This window comes from Strix uralensis, chromosome 2 (assembly GCF_047716275.1).
Source record: "Strix uralensis isolate ZFMK-TIS-50842 chromosome 2, bStrUra1, whole genome shotgun sequence".
Classification (NCBI taxonomy): domain Eukaryota; kingdom Metazoa; phylum Chordata; class Aves; order Strigiformes; family Strigidae; genus Strix; species Strix uralensis.
The window spans coordinates 138,820,692-138,840,665 of NC_133973.1; the positions used below are offsets into that span (position 1 = coordinate 138,820,692).

Consider the following 19,974-nt stretch of genomic DNA (forward strand, 5'->3'; position numbering starts at 1 on the left):
GGGGGGTCCCGGGGGCTCCCGAAAACCGGCAGCGGGAACCGGCGGGGGGTGGCGGGTGACCCGGGGGGGGGTGTCAGGTCGGGTCCCCCAGCCCCGGGGCCACTCGCAGGGCAGCGTCCGCCCCGCCGCCACGGTGACCCCCCCCGCCAGCCCTGTGCGAGCCCCCCCGACCCCCCCCGACCCCTCCCGGGGTCCCGCCGGCTCCGGCTTCAGCCCTCCCCCCCCCCGCGCTGCCGGTGCTCCCCCGCCGGCCCCGGCGCCCGCACCCCCCGCTCCCGCCGCATCCCCCCGCACCCCCCCTTCTCCCCGCGTCTCCCCGCTCCTCCCACCGCCCCCCCCCCGCCCCCGGCCCGGCCCCCCCGGGCACCGCCTCCGCTCACTCTCCCGCCGGCTCCGGAGCGGAGCGGAGCCGCTCCCCGGAGCCGGTGCCCGGAGCCGGTGATGGGCGCGGGTCGGTTCTGACGGCGGCTCCGCCATGGACCCGCCGCCCCTCAACGAGTCCCTGCAGGAGCTGCTCTGCCGCCCCGGGAACGGCTCCGGGAACGGCACCGGCACCGGCACTGGCACCGGGAATGGCACCGGCTCCGCCTGCGACCTCCTCCGCAGGGGCCTCCGCGGGCCCCCGGCGCCCAGAGGTGAGACCGGGAGGGGACGGGAGGGGACGGGAGGGGACGGGAGGGACCCCCCCGCCGTCCCCCGTCCCTCCCGGTGCCCCCCGCTGCAGCGCGCAGCCCCCCCGCGCCCCCGTCCCGCTCCATTCTGTCCCGGTTCTGCCCCGGCTGCCCGGTGCGAGCACCGGCGGGTGACGGGGCGGGGGGTACCCGGGAGCCGGGACCCCCTTCCCGCTCCACCACGGCCGGGTGCGACGACGGCACCGGAGGCCACGTCCCGGGGCACGGCGGCAGCCACGTCCCACCCCACGGTGTCCCCGGGGTGACGCGGGGGTGACACGGCGGGTCTGGCCGCGGTGGCTCGCGGCGCCCCGGGTTCGGGGCCACCGAGGGAAGCGCGGCTGCGGCCACCTGCCGCCGCCGCCACCCCCGCGCCCTCGGCCGCCCGCAGAGCTGGACCTGGCGGTGCGCGTCCTGCTCTACGCCCTGATCTTCGCGCTGAGCGTCGGCGGCAACGCGCTGGTGGTGGCCGTGCTGGCGCTGAACCGCCGCCTGCGCACCGTCACCAACGCCTTCCTGCTGTCGCTGGCGCTCAGCGACCTGCTGCTGGCGCTGTGCTGCATGCCCTTCACCCTGCTGCCCAACCTCATGGGCACCTTCGTCTTCGGCGAGGCCGTCTGCAAGCTCGTGGCCTACCTCATGGGTACGTGCGGCGGCGGGGGGCGGCCGCGGGGCCCCCGCGCGTCCCCCCGCTGACCCGCCGCCCGCCCGCAGGCGTCTCGGTGTCGGTGTCCACCTTCAGCCTGGTGGCCATCGCCATCGAGCGGCACAGTGCCATCTGCCACCCGCTGCAGTCCCGCGCCTGGCAGACGCGCTCGCACGCCCGCCGCGTGGTGGCCGGCACCTGGGCGCTGTCGGCGCTGCTGATGGTGCCCTACGCCGTGTACAGCACCACGCGCCCCGCGCGCGCCCCCCCCGCCCGGCGTCACCCGCTGCACCCACGACTGGCCCGGGGACCACGCGCGCCAGGCCTGGTGAGGCGGCGGGGGGCGGGGGGGGCGGCGGGACCCCCCCCCTTCGCCCGTCCCTGTGGGGAGAGGGGGGACACGCGCGTGGTGACGGGCGCCGGCTCCTCGCAGGTACGTGCTGCTGCTCCTCATCCTCTTCTTCATCCCGGGCGTGGTGATGGCGGTGGCGTACGGGCTCATCTCCCGCGAGCTCTACCGCGGCATTCGCTTCGAGCTGGACCTCAAGGGCGAGGCCGGAGGTGAGCGCGGGGCGGGGGGGACGCGGGGGGGCTGCGCCCCTCGAGGGACCCCCCGCCCCGGCCGCGCGTCCCCCCCCGCGGCGTGCGACGAGGGGGACGGCTGCTACCTGCAGCTCTCGCGTCCCGGGGGGGCGGTGGAGCTGCGGGCGCTGGGGGCGCCGCCGGAGCGGGGGGGGGGGCGCGCGCGTCAGCGGCGCGGAGGCCAAGCTGGCGGCCAAGCGGCGGGTGATCCGCATGCTGGTGGTCATCGTGGCCACCTTCTTCCTCTGCTGGTTGCCCGTGTTCGCCGCCAACACGTGGCGCGCCTTCGCCCCGCGGGCGGCGCAGCGGGCGCTGTCGGGGGCCCCCATCTCCTTCATCCACCTGCTGTCCTACGCCTCGGCCTGCGCCAACCCCCTCATCTACTGCTTCATGAACCGCCGCTTCCGCCGCGCCTGCGCCGCCGCCTGCGCCCGCTGCGCCCGCGCCCCCCGCGCACCCCCCGCCGACGAGCCGCCCCCCGCCAGCGCCTCGCTCTCCAAGTTCAGCTACACCACCGTCAGCAGCCTGGGGCCGCCCTGAGCCCCCCGGGACCCCCCGGGACCCCCCGGCCCCGCTGGGCTGTGTTGGGGGGGGGGGTGTCCCCGCTCTGCCGCCCCCCCGATCCCGCCACAATAAAGTCGCCCTGAGCCCCCCCCACCGCCTCCCGCCGCACCAGTACCGGGGGGAATGGGGGGGGGTGAAGGGGGGGCCGGGCCCGTCACGGCAGCGTCACTGCGGGCAGAGGGTCCCCAGGGACCTTGTGACCCCCCAGGGCAGAGACACGGGAGGGGACACGGGCGGGGGGGGGCGGCCACACGCCCATGGACACGGTGACACACACACAGGACACACAGACACATGGTGTCACACACACACGGTGTCACACACACACGGTGACACACGGGACACACACACACACACACAGGACACACACAGACACAGTGTGACACATGGACATGATGACACACACAGTGTGACAGTCACACACACAGTGTCACACACACACACACACACAGTGACACCCCCCCAGTGTCCCACCCCCAGTGTCACACACACACACACACACACACACAGTGACACCCCCCCAGTGTCCCACCCCCAGTGTCACACACACACACCCCCCCAGTGTCCCACCCCGATCCTCAGGGGCTGGGGGGGGGGGAAGCACCCACAGAGGGGACCCTGTACCCCCAGAGCCCGCGGGACTCCATTTCCCACAATGCCCCTCGGGACTCCATTTCCCACAATGCCCCGCGAGAGTCAATTTCCCATCATACCCCGCGGGACTCAATCTCCCGTCGTGCCCCGCGCGGCTCCATTTAAAAGCGCCGCCCCGGCCCCGCCCCCTTCCCCGGCAGCTCCGCCCCGGCCCCGCCCCGCCCGGTCCCGCCCGGTCCCGCCATGGCTCCGCGGGTTCAGGGCCCCGGCCCGGCCCCGCCGCTGTCGCTGGCGCTGGCGCTGTCGGTGGCGCTGGCGCTGTCGGGGCCGTCGGGGCCGCCCCCCGCCGCCGGGGACCCGCTGCTGGAGGCGGCGTCGCGCTGGGGCTGGCGGAACGTGTCGTGCCCCGTGTGCCGGGGGCTGTTCGGGGCCCTGGACCTGGCGCTGCAGGTGGGGACCGGGGGGGGCACACGGGGCGGGGGGACGGGACACGGCGACCGGGGACACCGGGAGGGGACCGGGACGGGACCGGGATGGGCGGGGGCAGGACAGAGGGGACAGGGACAGGGACAGGGGGGACAGGGACGGGGCCAGGACGGGGACGGGGACAGGGACAGGACAGGGACGGGGACGGGGAAGGGGGGACGGGGCCAGGACGGGGCTGGCGACCGCAGCTGGGCCGGGGCCGGGCCGGGATCTCGTGACGGGGCCGGGACAGGCCGGGGCACGTCGGGGCTCGTGACAGGCACGGGACCGGGACGGGGCGGGACGGGGCGGGCGGGGCGGCCCCGGGGGGCTCCGAGCCCGGTGGGTCGGGACGGGGGTGGGTGAGGGTGGCGACGGTGGCCAGCGGGCGAGGGCAGTGGTGGCCTCGGGTGGGTGAGGATGGCAACGGTGGGTGATGGTGGGCGACGGTGGCCAGCGGGCGATGGCGCTGCTGTCGGTCGCCGGCGGGGCCGTGCCGTGGGCCACCGGCAGCCCCCTCTCCCCTCGCCGCAGCTGGAGCCCACGGTGGCCCGTGTGGGGCGCGTGGCGGCCCGGCTGTGCCAGGACCTGCGGCTGGCGCGCCCCGAGATCTGCCGCCAGGCCGTGCAGCTCTTCCAGCGCGACGTGGTGTCGGCCTGGGCCCGCTCCGTGCTGCGGCCCGCCGAGGCCTGCGGGCTCCTGCTGGGCCGCCGCTGCGGCCACTGGGACATCTTCGGCGACTGGAACGTCTCCCTGCCCGACACCCCCAAGCCGCCGGTGCGGCCCCCGGCGCCGCCGCCCCCCGGCGCGCCCACCGCCCGCCTCCTCTTCCTCACCGACCTGCACTGGGACCGCGGCTACACGCCAGGCAGCGAGGTGGCCTGTCCCGACCCGCTCTGCTGCCGCGGCCCGGCCCGCCCCGGCCCCGGCGGCGCCGGATTTTGGGGCGATTACGGCAAGTGCGACCTGCCGCTGCACACCATCGAGGCGCTGCTGGCCCAGCTGCCCCCCGTGGCCACCTTCGCCGCCGCGTACTGGACCGGTGACATCCCGGCGCACGACGTCTGGCAGCAGAGCCGTCAGGACCAGCTGCTGGCCCTGCGCACCGTCACCGGGCTGCTGCGACAGCACCTGGGCCACCTGCCCGTCTACCCGGCCGTGGGCAACCACGAGGCCACCCCTGTCAACGCCTTCCCCCCACCATACGTGCGGGGCAACCAGTCCTCGGCTTGGCTCTACGACGCCATGGCCGAGGCCTGGCAGGACTGGCTGCCCCCACCGGCACTGCAGACCCTCCGGTGGGGCTCCAGGCTGGGCACTTTGGGCTAGCAGGGATTGACAGGGGGTTTGGGCTAGCAGGGGTCAGGCGGGCTTCGAGCTGGGGCGGGGTTTGGGCTAGCAGGGATTGACGGGGGGTCTGGGCTGGGGGGCTTTAGACTAAGCAGGGATTGGGGGACTTTGGGCTAGCAGGAATGGGGGGGGGGCTCTGGGCTGGGGACTTTGGGCTAGCAGGGATCGGGGGGGCTCTGGGCTGGGGGGGATTTGGGCTAGCAAGGGTCAGGGGAGCTTTGAGCTGGGGGGCTTTGGGCTAGCAGGGCTAGCTAGGGGATTGGGCTATCAAGGAGGGGAGGGGCTCTGGGCTGGGGGCTTTGGGCTAGCAGGGATCAGGGGGGGCTCAGAGCTGAGAGAGCCCAGTCTCCACACTGGGGGGACAAGGTGGGGGTCCCGGGCTAAGAGGGGCTCGGGGCTGGTTGGGGTGTGGAGGGCTCTGGGGGGGTGTGGGGGGCTCTGGGGGTGTGCAGGGTGCTTTGGGGGTGTGTGGAGGGCTTGGGGGGGTGCGGGGTGCTTTGGGGAGGGCAGAGGCAAGGGGGGTGCCGGGGCGGGCAGGGAGCCCCGGGGGGGTTGCGGGGGCCGCGGGAGGGGGCAGCGTTGACCCCCCCGTCCCCCCAGGGCCGGCGGGTTCTACACGACGCAGGTCTGGCCCGGGCTGCGCCTCGTCTCCCTGAACATGAACTTCTGCTCCCAGGGCAACTTCTGGCTCCTCATCAACGCCACCGACCCTGCCGGGCAGCTCCAGTGGCTTGTGGGGGTCCTGGCGGCCGCCGAGCAGGCGGGCGAGAAGGTGAGGGGGGGTGGGGGGGGGCGCACAGCTCGGGGGGGGGCCTGGAGGTGGTGAGGGGGGGTCCCGGGCGCCCCCCAGCCCCCCCCGGCCACCTCCCCCCAGGTGCACATCATCGGGCACATCCCCCCGGGCCACTGCCTGCGCAGCTGGAGCTGGAACTACTACCGCATCGTCAGCAGGTCAGCGCCCCCCGCCTGACCCCCCCCACGGACCCCCGACCCGCACCCTGCACCCCCACCCCACGCCAGACCCCCCATCCCAGACCCCCACCCTGTGCCCCAGACCCCCACCCCATGTGCCAGACCCTCACCCTGTGCCTGACCCCCACCCCGGACCCACACCCCAGACCCTGACCCCGTGCCAGAGCCCCCACCCTAGACCCTCGCCCTGCACCCTGGACCCCCACCCTGCCCCAGACCCGCACCCCAGGCCCCCCCTGCCCTGGCAGCACCTGCAGTGGGAGGGGGGATTGGGGGATGGTGCCACGCCAGGGGTGGGTGCTCAGACCCCCAGACCCGCCCCATGCCAGAGCCAGCACCAAGGGGCCCGTCCCTGCCCCACCACCTCCGCTGAGCCCCACCGGGGCCGGGGGGGGCCGGGGGTGCCCTGACGGCCGGTGGCGGCAGGTTCGAGGGCACCATCGCGGCGCAGTTCTTCGGGCACACGCACGTGGACGAGTTCGAGGTGTTCTACGACGAGGAGACGCTGACCCGCCCCGTCTCCGTCGCCTTCGTAGCCCCCAGCGTCACCACCTACATCAACCTCAACCCCGGTGCGCCCCCAACCCCCCCCCCGACCCCCCCGCGGCCACCGGCCCCGCGGCGCCCTTGACCTCGCCCTGGCGCCCGCAGGTTACCGCGTCTACGAGGTGGCCGGCGCCTACCCCGGGAGCTCGCACGCGGTGCTGGACCACGAGACCTTCATCCTCAACCTGACCCGCGCCAACGCCGCGCCGGGGGTGAGGCCGCGCTGGCAGCGCCTCTACGGCGCCCGCCAGGCCTACGGGCTGCCCAGCGCCTTCCCCGCCGACTGGGACCGGCTCATCCGCCGCCTCCAGGACGACGAGCGGCTCTTCCAGCGCTTCTGGTTCCACCTGCACAAGGGGCACCCCCCGCACCCCCCCTGCGGCGACGCCTGCAAGGCCGCCCTGCTCTGCGCCCTGCGCACCGCCCGCTCCGCCGACCCCGGCCTCTGCCGCCCGCTGCGCCCCGCGCTGCCCTTCCCGCGCATCCAGGCGCTGTGGCGGCGGCGGCGGCTCTGCTGAGCGCGGGGGGGGCCCCGCAGGGCAGCGGGGGGGTCCCCGCGGGGCGGCGGGGGGTCGGGGCACGTCCCTGCGCGCCGCCGCCCAATAAAGGTGTGACGGACCCAGCGGCTCCCGTGGGATGTGCCGGGGGGGCCCCACTGCTCCTCATCTCCCCCCGCCATGGGAGGGGCCCGGCTGAGGTGCCGGGGGGGTCCCCGCCGCAGGGAGGGGCCGGGCCGGGCTGGTGGAATGGGTTTATTAATTATTTAGTACGACACAGATCTTTGTTACGGCGGCGCTGGGAGCCCCACGCCGCAGGTTAGACCGCATGCATCAGGGCAGGGTGGGCCCCGCGCCCCCCCCCCTCCCCCCCCCCCCTCTGCGCCGTCACCCCCCCCGGGAGGGGGGTCGGGGGGGGCTCACCCCGACTTGTGGGGCGGCACAGGACCCCCAGCCCAGGGTGCGGCCGGAGGACGCGGGGCACCAGCACTCACCGCGCACCCCCGGGAGGGGGACACGCACGGGGAGGGGACACACACTCGTGGCAGGGGGGGACACGCTCGCACACACACGCACAGCCCCCCCCCCTCCCGGGGTCACCCTTCCGCCAGTGCCTCGCCGGCGCTGCCGTCCCCTCCGTGGTGGGGAAGGGGGGGCTCCACGGCTGCCCCCCCCCGCACCCCCCCCGCCGCCGTTTCTTCTGCCCTCAGGGCGTCTGGGCGCCGAGGCGCCGGGGCTTGAGGCTGCCCAGGAGGGTCTGGACGCCGCGGCGGACCGAGGAGCCCACCCGGCGGGCCACCGAGTCGGCCGGCGGCGCGGGCAAGCAGGAGCTGGAGGCCTGGGGCCGGGCGTCCAGGCACTTCTGGTAGCGCAGCTGGGGGAGAGCGGGGTCAGCGGGGGGGCTCCGGGGGGGGTCGGGGGGGTCGGGGGGTCCCCGCTCACCATGCAGGCGGCCTGCAGCGCCTCGCTGAGCCCCGCGGCGTTGGGCTCGCACCAGACCATGTGGCAGCGGAAGGCGCCGGGCGCGCTGGCCATGATGAAGGCGAAGGAGCGGACGTCGCGGCCCACCCCCATGAAGGAGAGGAACCGCACGCGGCACTCGCACAGCACCGCCTCCGTCTGCGGGGGACGGGGGCGTCACTGCCGGGCGCCCCCACCCCGCCGCGGCCGGGGCGGGGGGGCCGGACGCACCTGCTGGTGGGTGATGGTGAGGGTGGCGGGGGCCACACTGACCACGATGGGGGTCCAGCGCTCCCGGCCGCCGGCGGCCAGCGCCGCCTCCAGCGCCGCGTTGATGACGTCCATGCCTGGGGACGGGCGGGGGGCTCGAGGGGAGGACGCGGGGCACCCCCAGCCCTCCCCTTTCGTGCCCCCCCCAAGTGCTCCCCCTGCGCTCACCCACGGGTTTGGCGACGGGGACGCAGCCCAGGTAGCAAACGGGGAATTTCTGCACCACCTCGGACTTGGGCGCCGGGAACTCCACTGGGCACAGGGCGGCCACGGACGCTGCACCCCAACGCCTGTCCCCCCGCACCCCAACATCTGCCCCCCCGCACCCCAACGCCTGCCCTCCCGCACCCCAACATCCGCCCTCTGCACCCCAACATCTGCCCCTGGAACCCCAACGTCTGCCCCCTGCACCCCAACATCCACCCCCCACCATCACTGCACACCAATACCCCACACCCGCCCCCCCCACTGCACCCCAACAGCCCTCCCTGCCCCCCAACTGCCCCCCCCCCCCAAGCCATGCAGCCCCCAGCTCCCCCCCCGCCCCAGCACACTCAGCCTCTGCACACACAAGCCCCCCCTGGCCCAGCCGACCCCCCCAGCCCCCAATGCCCCCCCGCACCCCCCCCCACACCCCCGTACCCTGGAAGGGGATCTCCACCAGCCTGGAGGGGTCCGTGCACAACCCGTTTGCCCCCACCCGGGTGCTTCGTCGCTCCGCCATGATCTGGGGGGGCAGCACGGGGGGCCCCGGCCCCCCCCACGGCGTCACACCATGGCCCCTGGCCCCCCCACTGCCCCCCGCGCCCCCCCTGGGGACACCGGGGTGGGACGGGGGGGGGTCTCACCTGGGAACAGAGCTTGGAGGTGGTTGGGGGGGGTCACCTGGGTCCAGAGGGGGTGTAGGGGAGTCATGGGGGGTCAGGGGGGCTCAGGTGTGTCTGAGGGGGCTCAGGGGGGTCCAGAGGGCTCGGGGGGGCCCAGGGGGGCTCAGCGGGCTCCGGGGGGGCTCATGGGGGTCCAGGGGGACTCAGGGGGACTTGGGGGGATCTCACTTGGGAGAAGAGCTCAGAGGTGGCTGGGAGGGGTCACCTGGGTCCAGGGAGGCCCAGGGGAGTCCAGGGGGGCTTGGGGGTGTCCGGGGAGACTCGGGGGGGCTCATGGGGGTCCGGGGGGGGCTCACCTGGGAGCAGACCTCGTGCAGGCTGGTGGCGACATTCTTGGCAGGGCTCTCGCATCGGAAAACGTGGCACTTGAGCATCTGCGTCAGCTGGTCCCGGGCCACGTAGGCGAAGTCCCTGCAGGGAGGGGACCCCCCTCAGGACCCCCCCCCACCCCCCTGAACTCCCCCCAACTCCCCCCGCCCCGTGCCGCCCCCCCCAGCCCGGCGAGGGCCGGCACTGGGTGAACTGGTGCGGGGCTGCCGTACCTCTCCCTGCGTCCCGGCCGGCGCAGCAGGAGAGAGCCAGAGAGCGGAGTTAGGGGGGACGGGGCCGGCCCCCCCAGAGCCCCCCCCACACCCGACCCATGAGACAACCCCCGGGTGGGGGGGCTCAGCCTCGGGACCCCCGCACCCCCTCCAGCAACTCCCCCCCCACGTATGGGACCCCCCCCCCAAAACACCCCCAGGGCCCCCTTGGCCCCATGTGCACCCAGATCCCCCCCCCCTGCGCATCCCTGCACCCCACATGCCCCCGACCCCCCCCAGCCCTGCACCCCTACACCCCATGTGCAGTGACCCCCCTCCACCCCAATTCCCTGCACCCCACGTGCGTGGGACCCCCCTCTGACCCACACCCCCCCTCGACTCACACCCCCCCCCCCCCCCCCGCAGGCGTTGGACACCCCCCACCCCGTCCCCGGGACCTGCAGCCTCTCCCCGCAGCCCCGTGGGGTCCCCCACAGCCCCACAGACCCCCCATCCCACCCCGGGCCCCCCCCGGCCCCCACCTGCCGCTGTCTCGCCCCACGCCCCAAACGCGGATCCCGGCCACGGGCTGCGCGTGCAGCAGGGCCCGATCCTGGGGGTCCACCAGCTTCAGCGTCTGGTTCTCCAGCAGCAGCAGCATCGCCCGGCCCTGGCGGGGAGGAAAGCGGCGTCGGGGGGGTCGGGGGGGCCGGGGGGGGTGCGTCTGGGGGGCACTCACCTCCCCCCAGGCGCCGGGGGGGCCGCGCTGGTGCAGGCAGAGCTGGCGGATGCAGTTGTTGACGGCGACGCTGCTGCGGCCGGGGGCCAGCTCGTCCTCGCTCATCTCCACCCACCCCAGCGAGCGCACGGCGAAGCGCTGCGGGGGGGGGACACGGCGTGGGGTACCCCGCACCCCCCCACCCCCGCCTCGGGCCGGGCAGAACCCCCCGGCCTGCGCCGGCACCGGGATGTGACCCCGGCGTGGGGGGGTCCCAACACCGGGGCTGACCCCAGAGCCCGGGGGGGGGGCCCCACAGTGCGGGGGGGGGGTCTCTGGGCTGGGCGCCCCCCCCGCTCCAGCCCCCGGCCTTACCTTGGAGCCCGGTTTGTCCTCCTCGGCCCCGGCCGCGCTGCGGGAGCAGGGAATGGGGGTGTCACCGGCTGCTGCCCCCCACACCCCCCCCCCGCTTTCCATCCCCCGGGGTCCCACCCCCCCACACACACCCCCCCACACACACCCCCCTCCTCACACACCCCCCCAGGCACCCCCAGACCCCCTCCTCCTCACACACCCCCCACACACACCCCAATGCACCCCCCCACCCCCCAGGCACCCCCAGACTCCCCCCCCTTCCTCACACACCCCCCCACCCCCCCCCCAGACCCCCCCTTCCTCACCCCCCTCCCCCACCCTCCAATGCACCCCCTCATCCCCCCAGGGACCCCCAGACCCCCCCACTCCTCACACCCCCCCGCCCCCCCACGCACCCGCCTCCCGGCGAGCTCAGCCCCGGGGACGGCGGCTCCTGGTCACTGGCTCCGGGCTCGTCCTGCGCCTCCTCGGCCGGGGGGTCCTGGGGAGGGAGGGGGGGGCTGGCAGGGCCCGGGCGCCGCGGGGTGCTGCCCCCCCCCAGCCGCCCCCCACCCCCCTCCTCACCTTCCAGAACCCCCCCTCGCCGAAGCGCTCAGCCGGGGCAAAGCCCGTCCAGGAGAGCTGCGGGGAGAGCGGGGCCGGCTCAGGGCGCGCTGGGGGGCAGCCCCACGGCCACCCAGACACCCCACGGCCACCCCACAGACACCGCACAGCCACCCCATGGCCACCTCAACCCCACGGCCACCCAGACACCCCACGGCCACCCCATGGCCACCCCACAGCCACCCCCAGACACCCACAACCACCCCATGGCCACCTCAACCCCGCGGCCACTCACAGACAGGCCACAGCCACCCCATGGCAGCCCCATGGCCACCCACAGCCACTCACAGCGGCCCATGGCCACCCCACAGCAGCCCTGCAGCCACGCATGGCCACTTACAGGCACCCCACGGCCACCCGTGGCCACCCCACGTCTGCCCCGCATCTGCCTCACGGCCACTCTCAGACACCCGGCGGCCACCCCAGGGCCACCCCCACCCGCCCCGGGACGCACCGGCGGCCCCTCGGCGGGGGGGTTCCCGGGGGAGGGGGGGCCGCTGGCGCGGGCCAGCCCCGGCGGGGGCTCCCACTGGGTGGTGCCGGTGGGGATGTGCCAGTAGTAGGTGCCCGAGGTGTCCTGCACCCGCATCCATCCCGCGGGCAGGTCCGAGTCCGTCTCGAAGGAGTTGCGGGTCCAGAAGGAATCTGGGGGGGGCCGGGGGGGGGGATCAGGGCCGGGCACCCGCCGCGAGGTGGGGACCCCCCGGGAGGGCTCCGGCTCCCCGCTCACCGGGCGGAGGGGGCCTGTGGCCGGGCAGACCCCCCCAAACTGCCCTCAGAAAGGGCCCCGCCCCCCCCGCCCCCCCCCCCCCGCGGCCCTACCTGGGCAAGTGTCCAGCCGGACGGTGGCCACGAAGCCGTCGGTGCCGCACGCGGAGCCACCGGGGGGCACCGGGGGGCCCGTCCCGCCGCCGCCCCCGCCCCGTGGCCCCGCACCCCCGGGGCCCGACCCCCGCCGGGGGGGTCTGGACACCTCCCCCCCGCCCCCGGCACCCCCGCGGGCGCAGCCCGGGCCCCACGGCGGCCTCAGCCCCACGGCTGTGGGGCAGCGCGGGGCCGGTCCCCTCCCGGTGTCCCCGCAGCGCTCACCTGCGGCCGGGCTGGACCAGGCGTTTCCCCGGCAACCGGTGACGGCAGCGCCGGGATGCGCCAGCGGGACCGGGATGCGCGGGGGGGGGGGGTGGGGGGGGCGGAGACCGGCACCGGGAGTGGGGGGCGGCAGCAGGGATGGGGGGTGCGGGGAAAGGGGGGGAGGATGGGCACGGCAGGGGGGGGACACACAGCACAGGGGTCACGGGGTGCACAGGACGGAGGGGGGGGTGGGGACACGGGGTTGGGGGGGGGGGGTACAGCCCAGGGAGGGCACCGGGGGCACGTGGAGGTGCCAAGGGGCACAGGGGGGGGGCTGGGGGGCACGGGGGGGGCTGCACCCCAAGACAAGGGGGGGGTGACGGCACAGCAGGGCCATGGGGCACAGCGGGGACGGTGACAGCAATGGGGGGGTTGGGGGGGCACATGTGGGGTGCGGGGGGCACAATCGGGGGGTCTGGGAACAGCAGCCAGGAGGGACGGGGGGAGCACAGGCAGCGGGGGGGGGGCAGCAGCGGGGATCCAGATGGGAACAGGGGGGTGAAGATGTGGGGCCGACAGGAGCAGGCTGGGCACGGCGGGATGGGGCAGGCAGGGGCGGCCGTGGGGCAGGGGGGGGCCCACAGGGGGGCTGGGGCAGCCATGGGGGGGTCAGGAGAAGCTGTGGGGGAACAGGGGCAGCTGTGGGGCGGGCAGGAGCAGCCATAGGGCAGGCAGGGGCTGCAGCAGGACAGGCACGGGCAGCCGTGGGGCAGGCAGAGCTGGCAGGGGCTGCCATAGCGGGGTCAGGGGCTGCCATGGGGCAGGCAGGGACAGCCATGGGGCAGGCAAGGACTGCCGTGGGGCAGGCAGGGACTGCCGTGGGGCAGGCAGGGCAGTGCCGGGCCCCCCCGCCGTGGGGCCGCCGTGGGGCCGGTGCCCACCTGCGTCGTCGGGGGAGCTGCCGGCGGGGCTGCCCTGGCTGAGCGTGGCCCAGCTCGAGTCCTCGTCGCTGCCGCCGCCGCCGCGCACCCCGAAGAGGCGGCTGGCGCTGGTGCTGGCGCTGCGGCCGTGCTCGCGGGGCGGCCCCCGCTCCCCGCTCGGCTCCGACTCGCCCGTCGTCGGGTCGCTCTGCACCGGCGTCGAGTCCCCGTCGTCGTCGTCGTCGTCGTCGTCCTCCTCCTCCTCCTCGTCGTCCTCCTCCTCCTCCTCCTCGTCCTCCTCCTCCTCCCGGGCGCCCCGCAGGTCGATGAGCAGGGGCAGGGCCCCCCCCCCGCCGGCGTTGCGGGCGTTGCGGGCCGACACCCCCAGCTCCTCGGGGGGGGGCCCCAGCTCATTGCGGTTCTGGTCGCGCCCCGCCGCCCGCCGCAGCTGGTTCTGCCCGTCCTTCACCCACTTGGCGTTGGCCGGCTCCTCGCCCGACGGCGCCCCCGGGCCCCCCCCGCCCTGCCCCTCGGTGCTGCCGTACAGGCGGGGGCCCTGGGGGGAGCCGGGGGGGCCCTTGGGGCGCAGCAGCTCGGGGGGGCCGGGCAGCGCCAGGCTCAGCCCCAGGCAGTTGTTGTCGTTGTCGCTCCGCTTGCTCAGGGACCCCGACATGGCCGGGGGGGGGGGACACGCGCACACACACACGGACGGGGGGGGGACACGGGGAGAGGCGGCACCGCCCGGGGCGAGGGGACACGGCGGGCGCCCCCCCCGACGACCCCCACCCTCACCTGCCGCTGGCGGAGGCTCCTACAGCCCCCGGGGCACCGGCACCTCCGCGTCCATCGGCCTGCGGGGGGGGGGGGGGGGGGCTGGGGAGCCACGGCCCGGAGCGGGGGGTGCCCCCCCCTCGCCACGGCCCCGGGGCGCCCCCCCGCACCGGCCCCACGGGCCCTGCCAGAGCCCCCCCGCGCTCCCGGGCCCCCCCCCCGCTCCCCCGTCCTGCCCCGGGCCCCCCCGGCCCCGGCTCCGTGGGGGCTCCGCGGGCTCCAGCCCCCCCCCGGCCCCGGGACCCCCCCGCTGCCCCCCCCCGCAGCCCCCTCAGCTCCCCGAACCCGGCCGGGCCCCCCCAGCGCAGAGCGGGGCCGGCCAGCCCCGTGTCCGCCCCCCCATCCCCCCCGGTGCCGCCGCTCCCCCCCCCCCGGCCCGGGGGCACCGGCCCCATCGCGGCCCGGCCGGTACCTGCGGCGGCTCCGGGGCGGGGGGGGGCGGGGGGCGGGGGGGGGCTGCGCTTCCGCTTCCGCTTCCGCGGGCGGGAACAGCGCCCCCCCCCCGCACCGGCACCGGCACCGACCGCGACACCGGCACGGCACGGCACAGTATGGCATTGGCACCGGTACCGGCACCGACCGTGGTACCGGCATCGACCGCGATACCGGCACGGCACGGCACAGCACGGATACCGGCCCTGACCGTGGTACCGGTACCGGCACCGCACTGACCGTGACACCGGCACGGCACGGTACCGGTACTGGCACCGGCAGGATCGGTCTGTACGGGGCAGCACGGGATGGAGCAGCACCGGCCTGGGAAGGGCCCAGACAGCGCGGTACGGCACGGCACGGCACGGTACGGTGAGGTATGGTATGGTACAGTACGGCACCGCACGGCACAGTACGGCACGGCACCGTATGGCACCCCATGGCACCCCATGGCACGGGCTGGGCCGTGGGGAGCAGCCTGGAGCAGGACAGTGTCGGTGCCACCCCAGGGTGCGGCGCAGGGACACACATTGTGGCACGGCCCAGAGTGGCCCGCAGTGGCCCACAGTGGCCTACAGTGGCCCGGCCCAGTGCGGCACTGGACAGGACACAAGTGTGTGACGCGGCCTCGAACTGCACCAGCGGCGGAACCGGCCCGGGGGGGACACGAGGCGCTGGCACGGCCCGGGGCTGCGGGGGGGGACAGTGTGGTGGGGGGTCACACAGTGCTGCAGGGCCCAGCCCGGCCCAGTACGGCCCAGGGCGGCCCAGTGTGGCCCAGTACAGCCCAGTACAGCCCAGCCCGGCACACTGGGGCACGTTCCAGGATGACACATTCTGGTCGGCCCGGCACGGTGTGGCTCAGCATGGCATGGTGCCCTGCGGCCCAGTTCATCCCGGTTCATCCCAGTTCATCCCAGTACAGCCCCCACACCCCACACCACGTCCCCTGGGACCCACCTATCAGGACACCCCCCCCCAACCCCCAGCACCTGCACCCACCTGTCCTGACAGGGTGGCACAGGGACATGGACACATGTGGGGACACACGGGACACACATGGGGACACACATGGGGACACACATGGGGACATATGGGGACACACAGGGGGACACACATGGACACATGTGGGGACACACACATGGGGACACGTGGGGACACACAGGAACAGCCCCCACACAGCGCAGGCGGATCTCGGGGTGTCCCCAGGTTTTTATTGTGTCCGAGCCCCGTTCCCGGCGTCCCCCAGCGTCCCCCGTGTCCCCGGCGTCCCGCTCACTGGGGACAGTGGAGGAAGCGGGCGGCGATGCTGCGGGGGGGCGCGGGCCGGCGGGCGCCCAGCAGCTGCCCCACGCTGGGGTACTGGTGGTAACTGGCCCCGTGGAAGAGGATGACGCCATCGCGGGTGCACATGGCGGCGTCGACGCCGTTGTGGGGCAGCAGCAGCGGCTCCCCCGCCCGCCGCGGCGTCTCCCGCAGGTCCACCCGCCGCACGCGGTCACCTGGGGGACGGCGCCGTCACCCCCAGGCACCCCGGGGATGGACCCCCAGCCCCCCCCCCCCGCCCCGGCCCCGGCACCCACCCGCGATGACGTAGAGCTCGGCCGAGCCGGGGCAGGTGAAGGCGGCGTCGGCGCTGGCGACCCCCAGCTCGTCCTGCAGCGCCCGGGGGTACCCCAGCACCCGGCGGGGGCCCCGCTCCGGGAGGAAGGCCGAGACCTGGGAGCCCTGGGGGCAGCGCAGGGGTGGGGTGGGGTGGGGGTGCTGGGGGGGGGGTGATGGGGGGCGATGGGGGTGGGGGGTGCTGGGGGTGGAGAGTGCTGGGGGGCACTGGGGTGCTGTGGGGTGCTGTGGGTGGGGGGTGCTGTGGGGCGGGGGAACCCCGGGTCCCACCTGGATCAGGTAGACGCGTCCGTCCCAGGCGAAGGCGGCGCCCACCTCCCCCTCCAGCCCGGGCCAGACCTGGGCCAGCGGCCACGGGTGGAGCCCGTCCCGCCACGAGTCCAGGCGGAAGGAGACGTTCCCTGTGCGTAGTGGTGGGGCTGACCCACAGCCCCGACTCACAGCCCTGCCCCACAGCCCCGACCCACAGCCCTGCCCCACGGACCCTCCCCCATGGCCATGCCCCACCGATCTTGCCCCATGGAGCCTGTCCCATGGCCGTGCGTCATGGAGCCTGCCCCACAGACCCTGCCCCACAGCCCTGCCCTACGGATCCTGCCCCACAGCCCTGCCCCACGGCTGCGCACCATGGCCCCACCCCACGGCTGTGCCCCACAACCGTGTCCCACGGACCCTGCCCCACGGCACAGCCACAACCACAGCCCCCACCCAGCAGCCCCACGGCCCCATGGCGTGGCTGGGACCGCAGCCCCCGCCCCACAGCCCCGCCCCACAGCCCCCGCCCCTCACCGCGGAAGGCGTGCACCTGCCCGCTGTCATCGGAGAGCAGCGCCTGGAAGGGCTCCGCGCTGCAGCGGTCACCGGCCGCCCCCCACGAGGCGTTGCCGTGCCCGTGCCCTGGGGGGGGGGGGGCAGCGCCGGTGGCACCGGGGACCCCCAGTCCCGGGGCAGGGGGGGGTCCCCTTGGGGCCCGCGTGTCCCCCCGGGGGGGCGGGCGCTCACCTCGGCCCGGGCAGGGTATGAAGAAGTCGCGGATGTCGCGGGGGTACCCGGGGGGCAGCTCCCCCGCGGGGGGGCGGAACCGCCAGAACCGGGGCCCCCGCAGGCAGAAGAAGCGGCCGAGCCAGCGCAGCGCGGCCCCGCACGGGCCCAGCCCCGGCCACGAGCGCGGCTTCGCCACCCGCAGCGCCACGTCGAAGGCGAAGACCGTGTCCCCTGCGGCGACCCCGCTGCCACCGTGCCCCACGGACCCCCAGCCCCCCTGTGCCCCACAGCCCCCCCGCGCCCCACCGACCCCCGCACCCCACAGCCCCCCAGCGCCCCACAGCAGCCCCTCTGAGCCCCTCTGCACCCCAGAGCCCCTCTGTGCCCCACAGAAGCCCCTCTGCACCCCACAGCCCCTTCATGACCCACGGCAGCCCCCCCCGCACCCCACGGACCCTCTGTGCCCCACAGCAGCCCCTCTGTGCCCCACAGAAGCCCCTCTGCACCCCACAGCCCCTTCATGACCCACGGCAGCCCCCCCCGCACCCCACGGACCCTCTGTGCCCCACAGCAGCCCCCCCGCGCCCCACAGCAGCCCCCCTGCACCCCAAGGCAGCCTCTCTGAGCCCCTCTGCACCCCACAGCCCCCCTGTGCCCCTTTGCAGTCCCCCCGCACCCCACAGCCCCCCCCGTCCTGTCCGTCCCCCCCCGCCCCCCCTCACCCTTGAAGAAGAGGACCATCTCCCCCCCGCACTCCTCGCGGTGACACTCGACGGCGGCGTCCACCCCCCCGGGGACCCCCGGGAACTCGTCCTCGATGCGCCGGGGGAAGCCGGGGCGCAGCCGCCCCCCCGCGTAGGCCCAGACCTGGTCGCCCTGCGGTGGCCGTGGGGGGTCAGCCCGTGGGGCCCCCCAGGACAGGACCCCCCACACCCCCCCCAGGACCCGACACCCCCCAGACCCTCCTGGCAGCCCCAAGAACCGTCCCCACGGACCCGCTCAGGGGTCCGGGAAACAGGGGGGGACCCCCCCACCCCCGAGCAGCCCCCCATGATGGGGTGTGGGGCCCCCCCGCGGCCGTGCCTGGAAGAGGAAGAGGCTCTGCTGCTCCTGGGGGGTCTCCTGGGGCTCCTGGGGGTGCTCCTGGGGGGGCTCCCGGTGGTGCAGCCGCAGCGCCGCGTCCACGGGCCCCCCCAGCTCTGGCCAGGACGTGGCCAGGGGGCGGCTGCGGAGCTCGCCCCCCCCCGGGGCGCTCTCCCACACCTCCAGGCCTGGGCAGGGACAGGGACACTCCTGGGGGGGCCCCACGGCGCTGCCCCACACCCCCGGACACCTGCAGCCCGACACCCCCCGCTGGCCCCCCCGGGCCGCAGCTGAACCCCACTGGTTTATCCAGGCCCCCCATTGCCATCTACCCCCCCAGCCCATTCCCCCCCCCGACCTCCCCGTGCCCCCCAGACCCCCCAACCCCATTCCCCCACCCCCCGATAGCCCAGTTCCCCCCCCCCACCCCAGACCCCATTCCCCCACCCCCCGATAGCCCAGTTCCCCCCCCCCACCCCAGACCCCACCTTCCACCAGTTTCCCCCAGGCCCCATTTTCCCCCAATTCCCCGTGCCCCCCCCAAACCCCAACAGACCCCTGTGCCCTCCGTCCCCCCCAGCCCCTTTCCCTCACCCCCGTGCCCCCCCCGCCGTCCCCCCCCCCCGCCGTGCCCCCCACCTCTGAAGAAGACCATGGTGCCGTTCTCGGTCAAGGTGGCGGCGTCGAAGCCCCCCTCATCCTCGCAGAGCTCGGCCAGGGCTGGCGGGGGACGGGGGGGGTCAGGACCCCCCGAGACAGACACCCCCTCCCCGCATCCCCCCACTGCCCCCCTAAGGCGCTCACCGGTGTCGTTGCTGGGGGGCTCAGCCCCATGGGGGGTCCCTCCTCCCGCTGCCTCTGGTTTGGGGGGGATCCTGGGGACAGGCAGCACCGGGGGGGTCGCGGTGTAGCCCCCCCACCCCCCCACCCCAACCAGCCACGTATGTGCCCCACGGTGGGTCACAGCCCCCCCGACCCCCCCAAGCGCCTCCACTCACAGCGGGTGGGCGCACCCCAGGGCCAGGGCCCAGGCCAGGCAGAGCGCGGAGGGGACCCCCATGGTGTGTGTGGGGGGCCCGGCCCTCCCGGCCCTATATGGGGCAGGAGGGGCGGTTGCACAACCCGCCCTGCCCCATTGCTCAACCCCCAACCTTGGGCCGGGCGGGGGGCGGGGCACGGGGGGGGTCAGGGACCCCCCAACCCCCCGGCGTACGGGGGGGCTGCAGCCCCCCGCGGGGGTGAGGGCAGAGCCTCGGGCGTGGGGAGGGGGGTCGGGGCGGGAATGGGGGGGAGGGTCCGGCTGCTGGGGGGGTCGGACCCTGGCGGGGGGGTTTGACCCGACGGGAGGGGCTGGGGGGGGCTGAGCCCCCGCTGGGGCAAGGACAGGGCTGAGGATCCGGCTCCTGGGGGGCTCAGCCCGGCATGGTGACACGGGGGGGGTCAGACCCATCGGGGGGGCTGGGGGGGCTCCCCCAGGTCTGGGGGTGCAGCAGGAGGGGGGGGCTGGCACCGTCCCAGCGGCTTCCCAGCACCCCCCGCCCAGCCCAGTGCTGGGAACGGCCTTGGCACCGGCGGCCTGTTTGCTCTGCCCCCCCTCCGTGGGCAGGGACGGGCAGGAGCGGGCAGGGACAGGCAGGAGCGGGCAGGGACGGGCAGGGACAGGCAGGAGCGCGCAGGGACAGGCAGCTGTGCTGGCTCCCTGCCTGGGGCAGCTGGGACACCAGCTGGGGGGGTGTCAGGGCGCTGCCCCCTTGGGGTGCACATCTTGGGGTACACGGCCCCCCCCGGCTGCCGGGGCCAGTCCGGCCC

At 75.9% G+C, this 19,974-nt stretch overlaps 4 protein-coding genes across 11 annotated transcripts; 2 read left to right on the top strand and 2 right to left on the bottom strand.

Annotated features, from left to right (window-relative positions):
- The first annotated feature begins 404 nt into the window (after positions 1-404).
- On the top strand, positions 405-2,554 carry CCKBR (cholecystokinin B receptor). The gene is given in 6 exon segments (XM_074861100.1): positions 405-635; positions 1,063-1,314; positions 1,386-1,593; positions 1,595-1,645; positions 1,751-2,065; positions 2,067-2,554. Coding segments are annotated over 6 exon segments (1,359 nt in total). The 5' UTR covers positions 405-475; the 3' UTR covers positions 2,440-2,554.
- A 710-nt stretch (positions 2,555-3,264) lies between these two features.
- On the top strand, positions 3,265-7,009 carry SMPD1 (sphingomyelin phosphodiesterase 1). The gene is made up of 6 exons (XM_074860704.1): positions 3,265-3,507; positions 4,057-4,820; positions 5,473-5,644; positions 5,747-5,823; positions 6,271-6,416; positions 6,496-7,009. The coding sequence occupies exons 1-6, from the start codon at positions 3,301-3,303 to the stop codon at positions 6,906-6,908; spliced, it is 1,779 nt and encodes a 592-aa protein (XP_074716805.1). The 5' UTR covers positions 3,265-3,300; the 3' UTR covers positions 6,909-7,009.
- Positions 7,010-7,129: 120 nt separating this feature from the next.
- APBB1 (amyloid beta precursor protein binding family B member 1) lies at positions 7,130-14,503 on the bottom strand. 5 transcript variants are annotated; one of them, XM_074860699.1, is made up of 14 exons: positions 14,456-14,503; positions 13,234-14,063; positions 11,676-11,866; positions 11,183-11,239; positions 11,014-11,099; positions 10,619-10,655; positions 10,265-10,402; positions 10,068-10,195; positions 9,301-9,415; positions 8,760-8,844; positions 8,286-8,393; positions 8,079-8,194; positions 7,830-8,006; positions 7,130-7,761 (listed from the first exon to the last, which is right to left on the bottom strand). In XM_074860699.1, exons 2-14 carry the CDS (start codon positions 13,883-13,885, stop codon positions 7,594-7,596), a joined length of 2,058 nt encoding a protein of 685 aa, XP_074716800.1. In that variant the 5' UTR covers positions 13,886-14,063; positions 14,456-14,503; the 3' UTR covers positions 7,130-7,593. The 5 variants fall into 5 exon arrangements, with proteins under 5 accessions (XP_074716800.1, XP_074716801.1, XP_074716803.1 ...); XM_074860700.1 differs by lacking the exon at positions 14,456-14,503 and having other exon boundaries at positions 8,286-8,369; positions 13,234-14,079; XM_074860702.1 differs by lacking the exon at positions 14,456-14,503 and having other exon boundaries at positions 8,121-8,194; positions 13,234-14,079.
- An 868-nt stretch (positions 14,504-15,371) lies between these two features.
- HPX (hemopexin) lies at positions 15,372-19,244 on the bottom strand. 4 transcript variants are annotated; one of them, XM_074860707.1, is made up of 10 exons: positions 19,164-19,240; positions 18,970-19,040; positions 18,805-18,885; positions 18,166-18,353; positions 17,805-17,958; positions 17,101-17,313; positions 16,888-16,995; positions 16,369-16,499; positions 16,059-16,203; positions 15,662-15,977 (listed from the first exon to the last, which is right to left on the bottom strand). In XM_074860707.1, the coding sequence occupies exons 1-10, from the start codon at positions 19,223-19,225 to the stop codon at positions 15,751-15,753; spliced, it is 1,380 nt and encodes a 459-aa protein (XP_074716808.1). In that variant the 5' UTR covers positions 19,226-19,240; the 3' UTR covers positions 15,662-15,750. The 4 variants fall into 4 exon arrangements, with proteins under 4 accessions (XP_074716806.1, XP_074716807.1, XP_074716808.1 ...); XM_074860705.1 differs by lacking the exon at positions 16,059-16,203 and having other exon boundaries at positions 15,372-15,977; positions 19,164-19,243; XM_074860708.1 differs by lacking the exon at positions 16,888-16,995 and having other exon boundaries at positions 19,164-19,241.
- Positions 19,245-19,974: the final 730 nt, after the last annotated feature.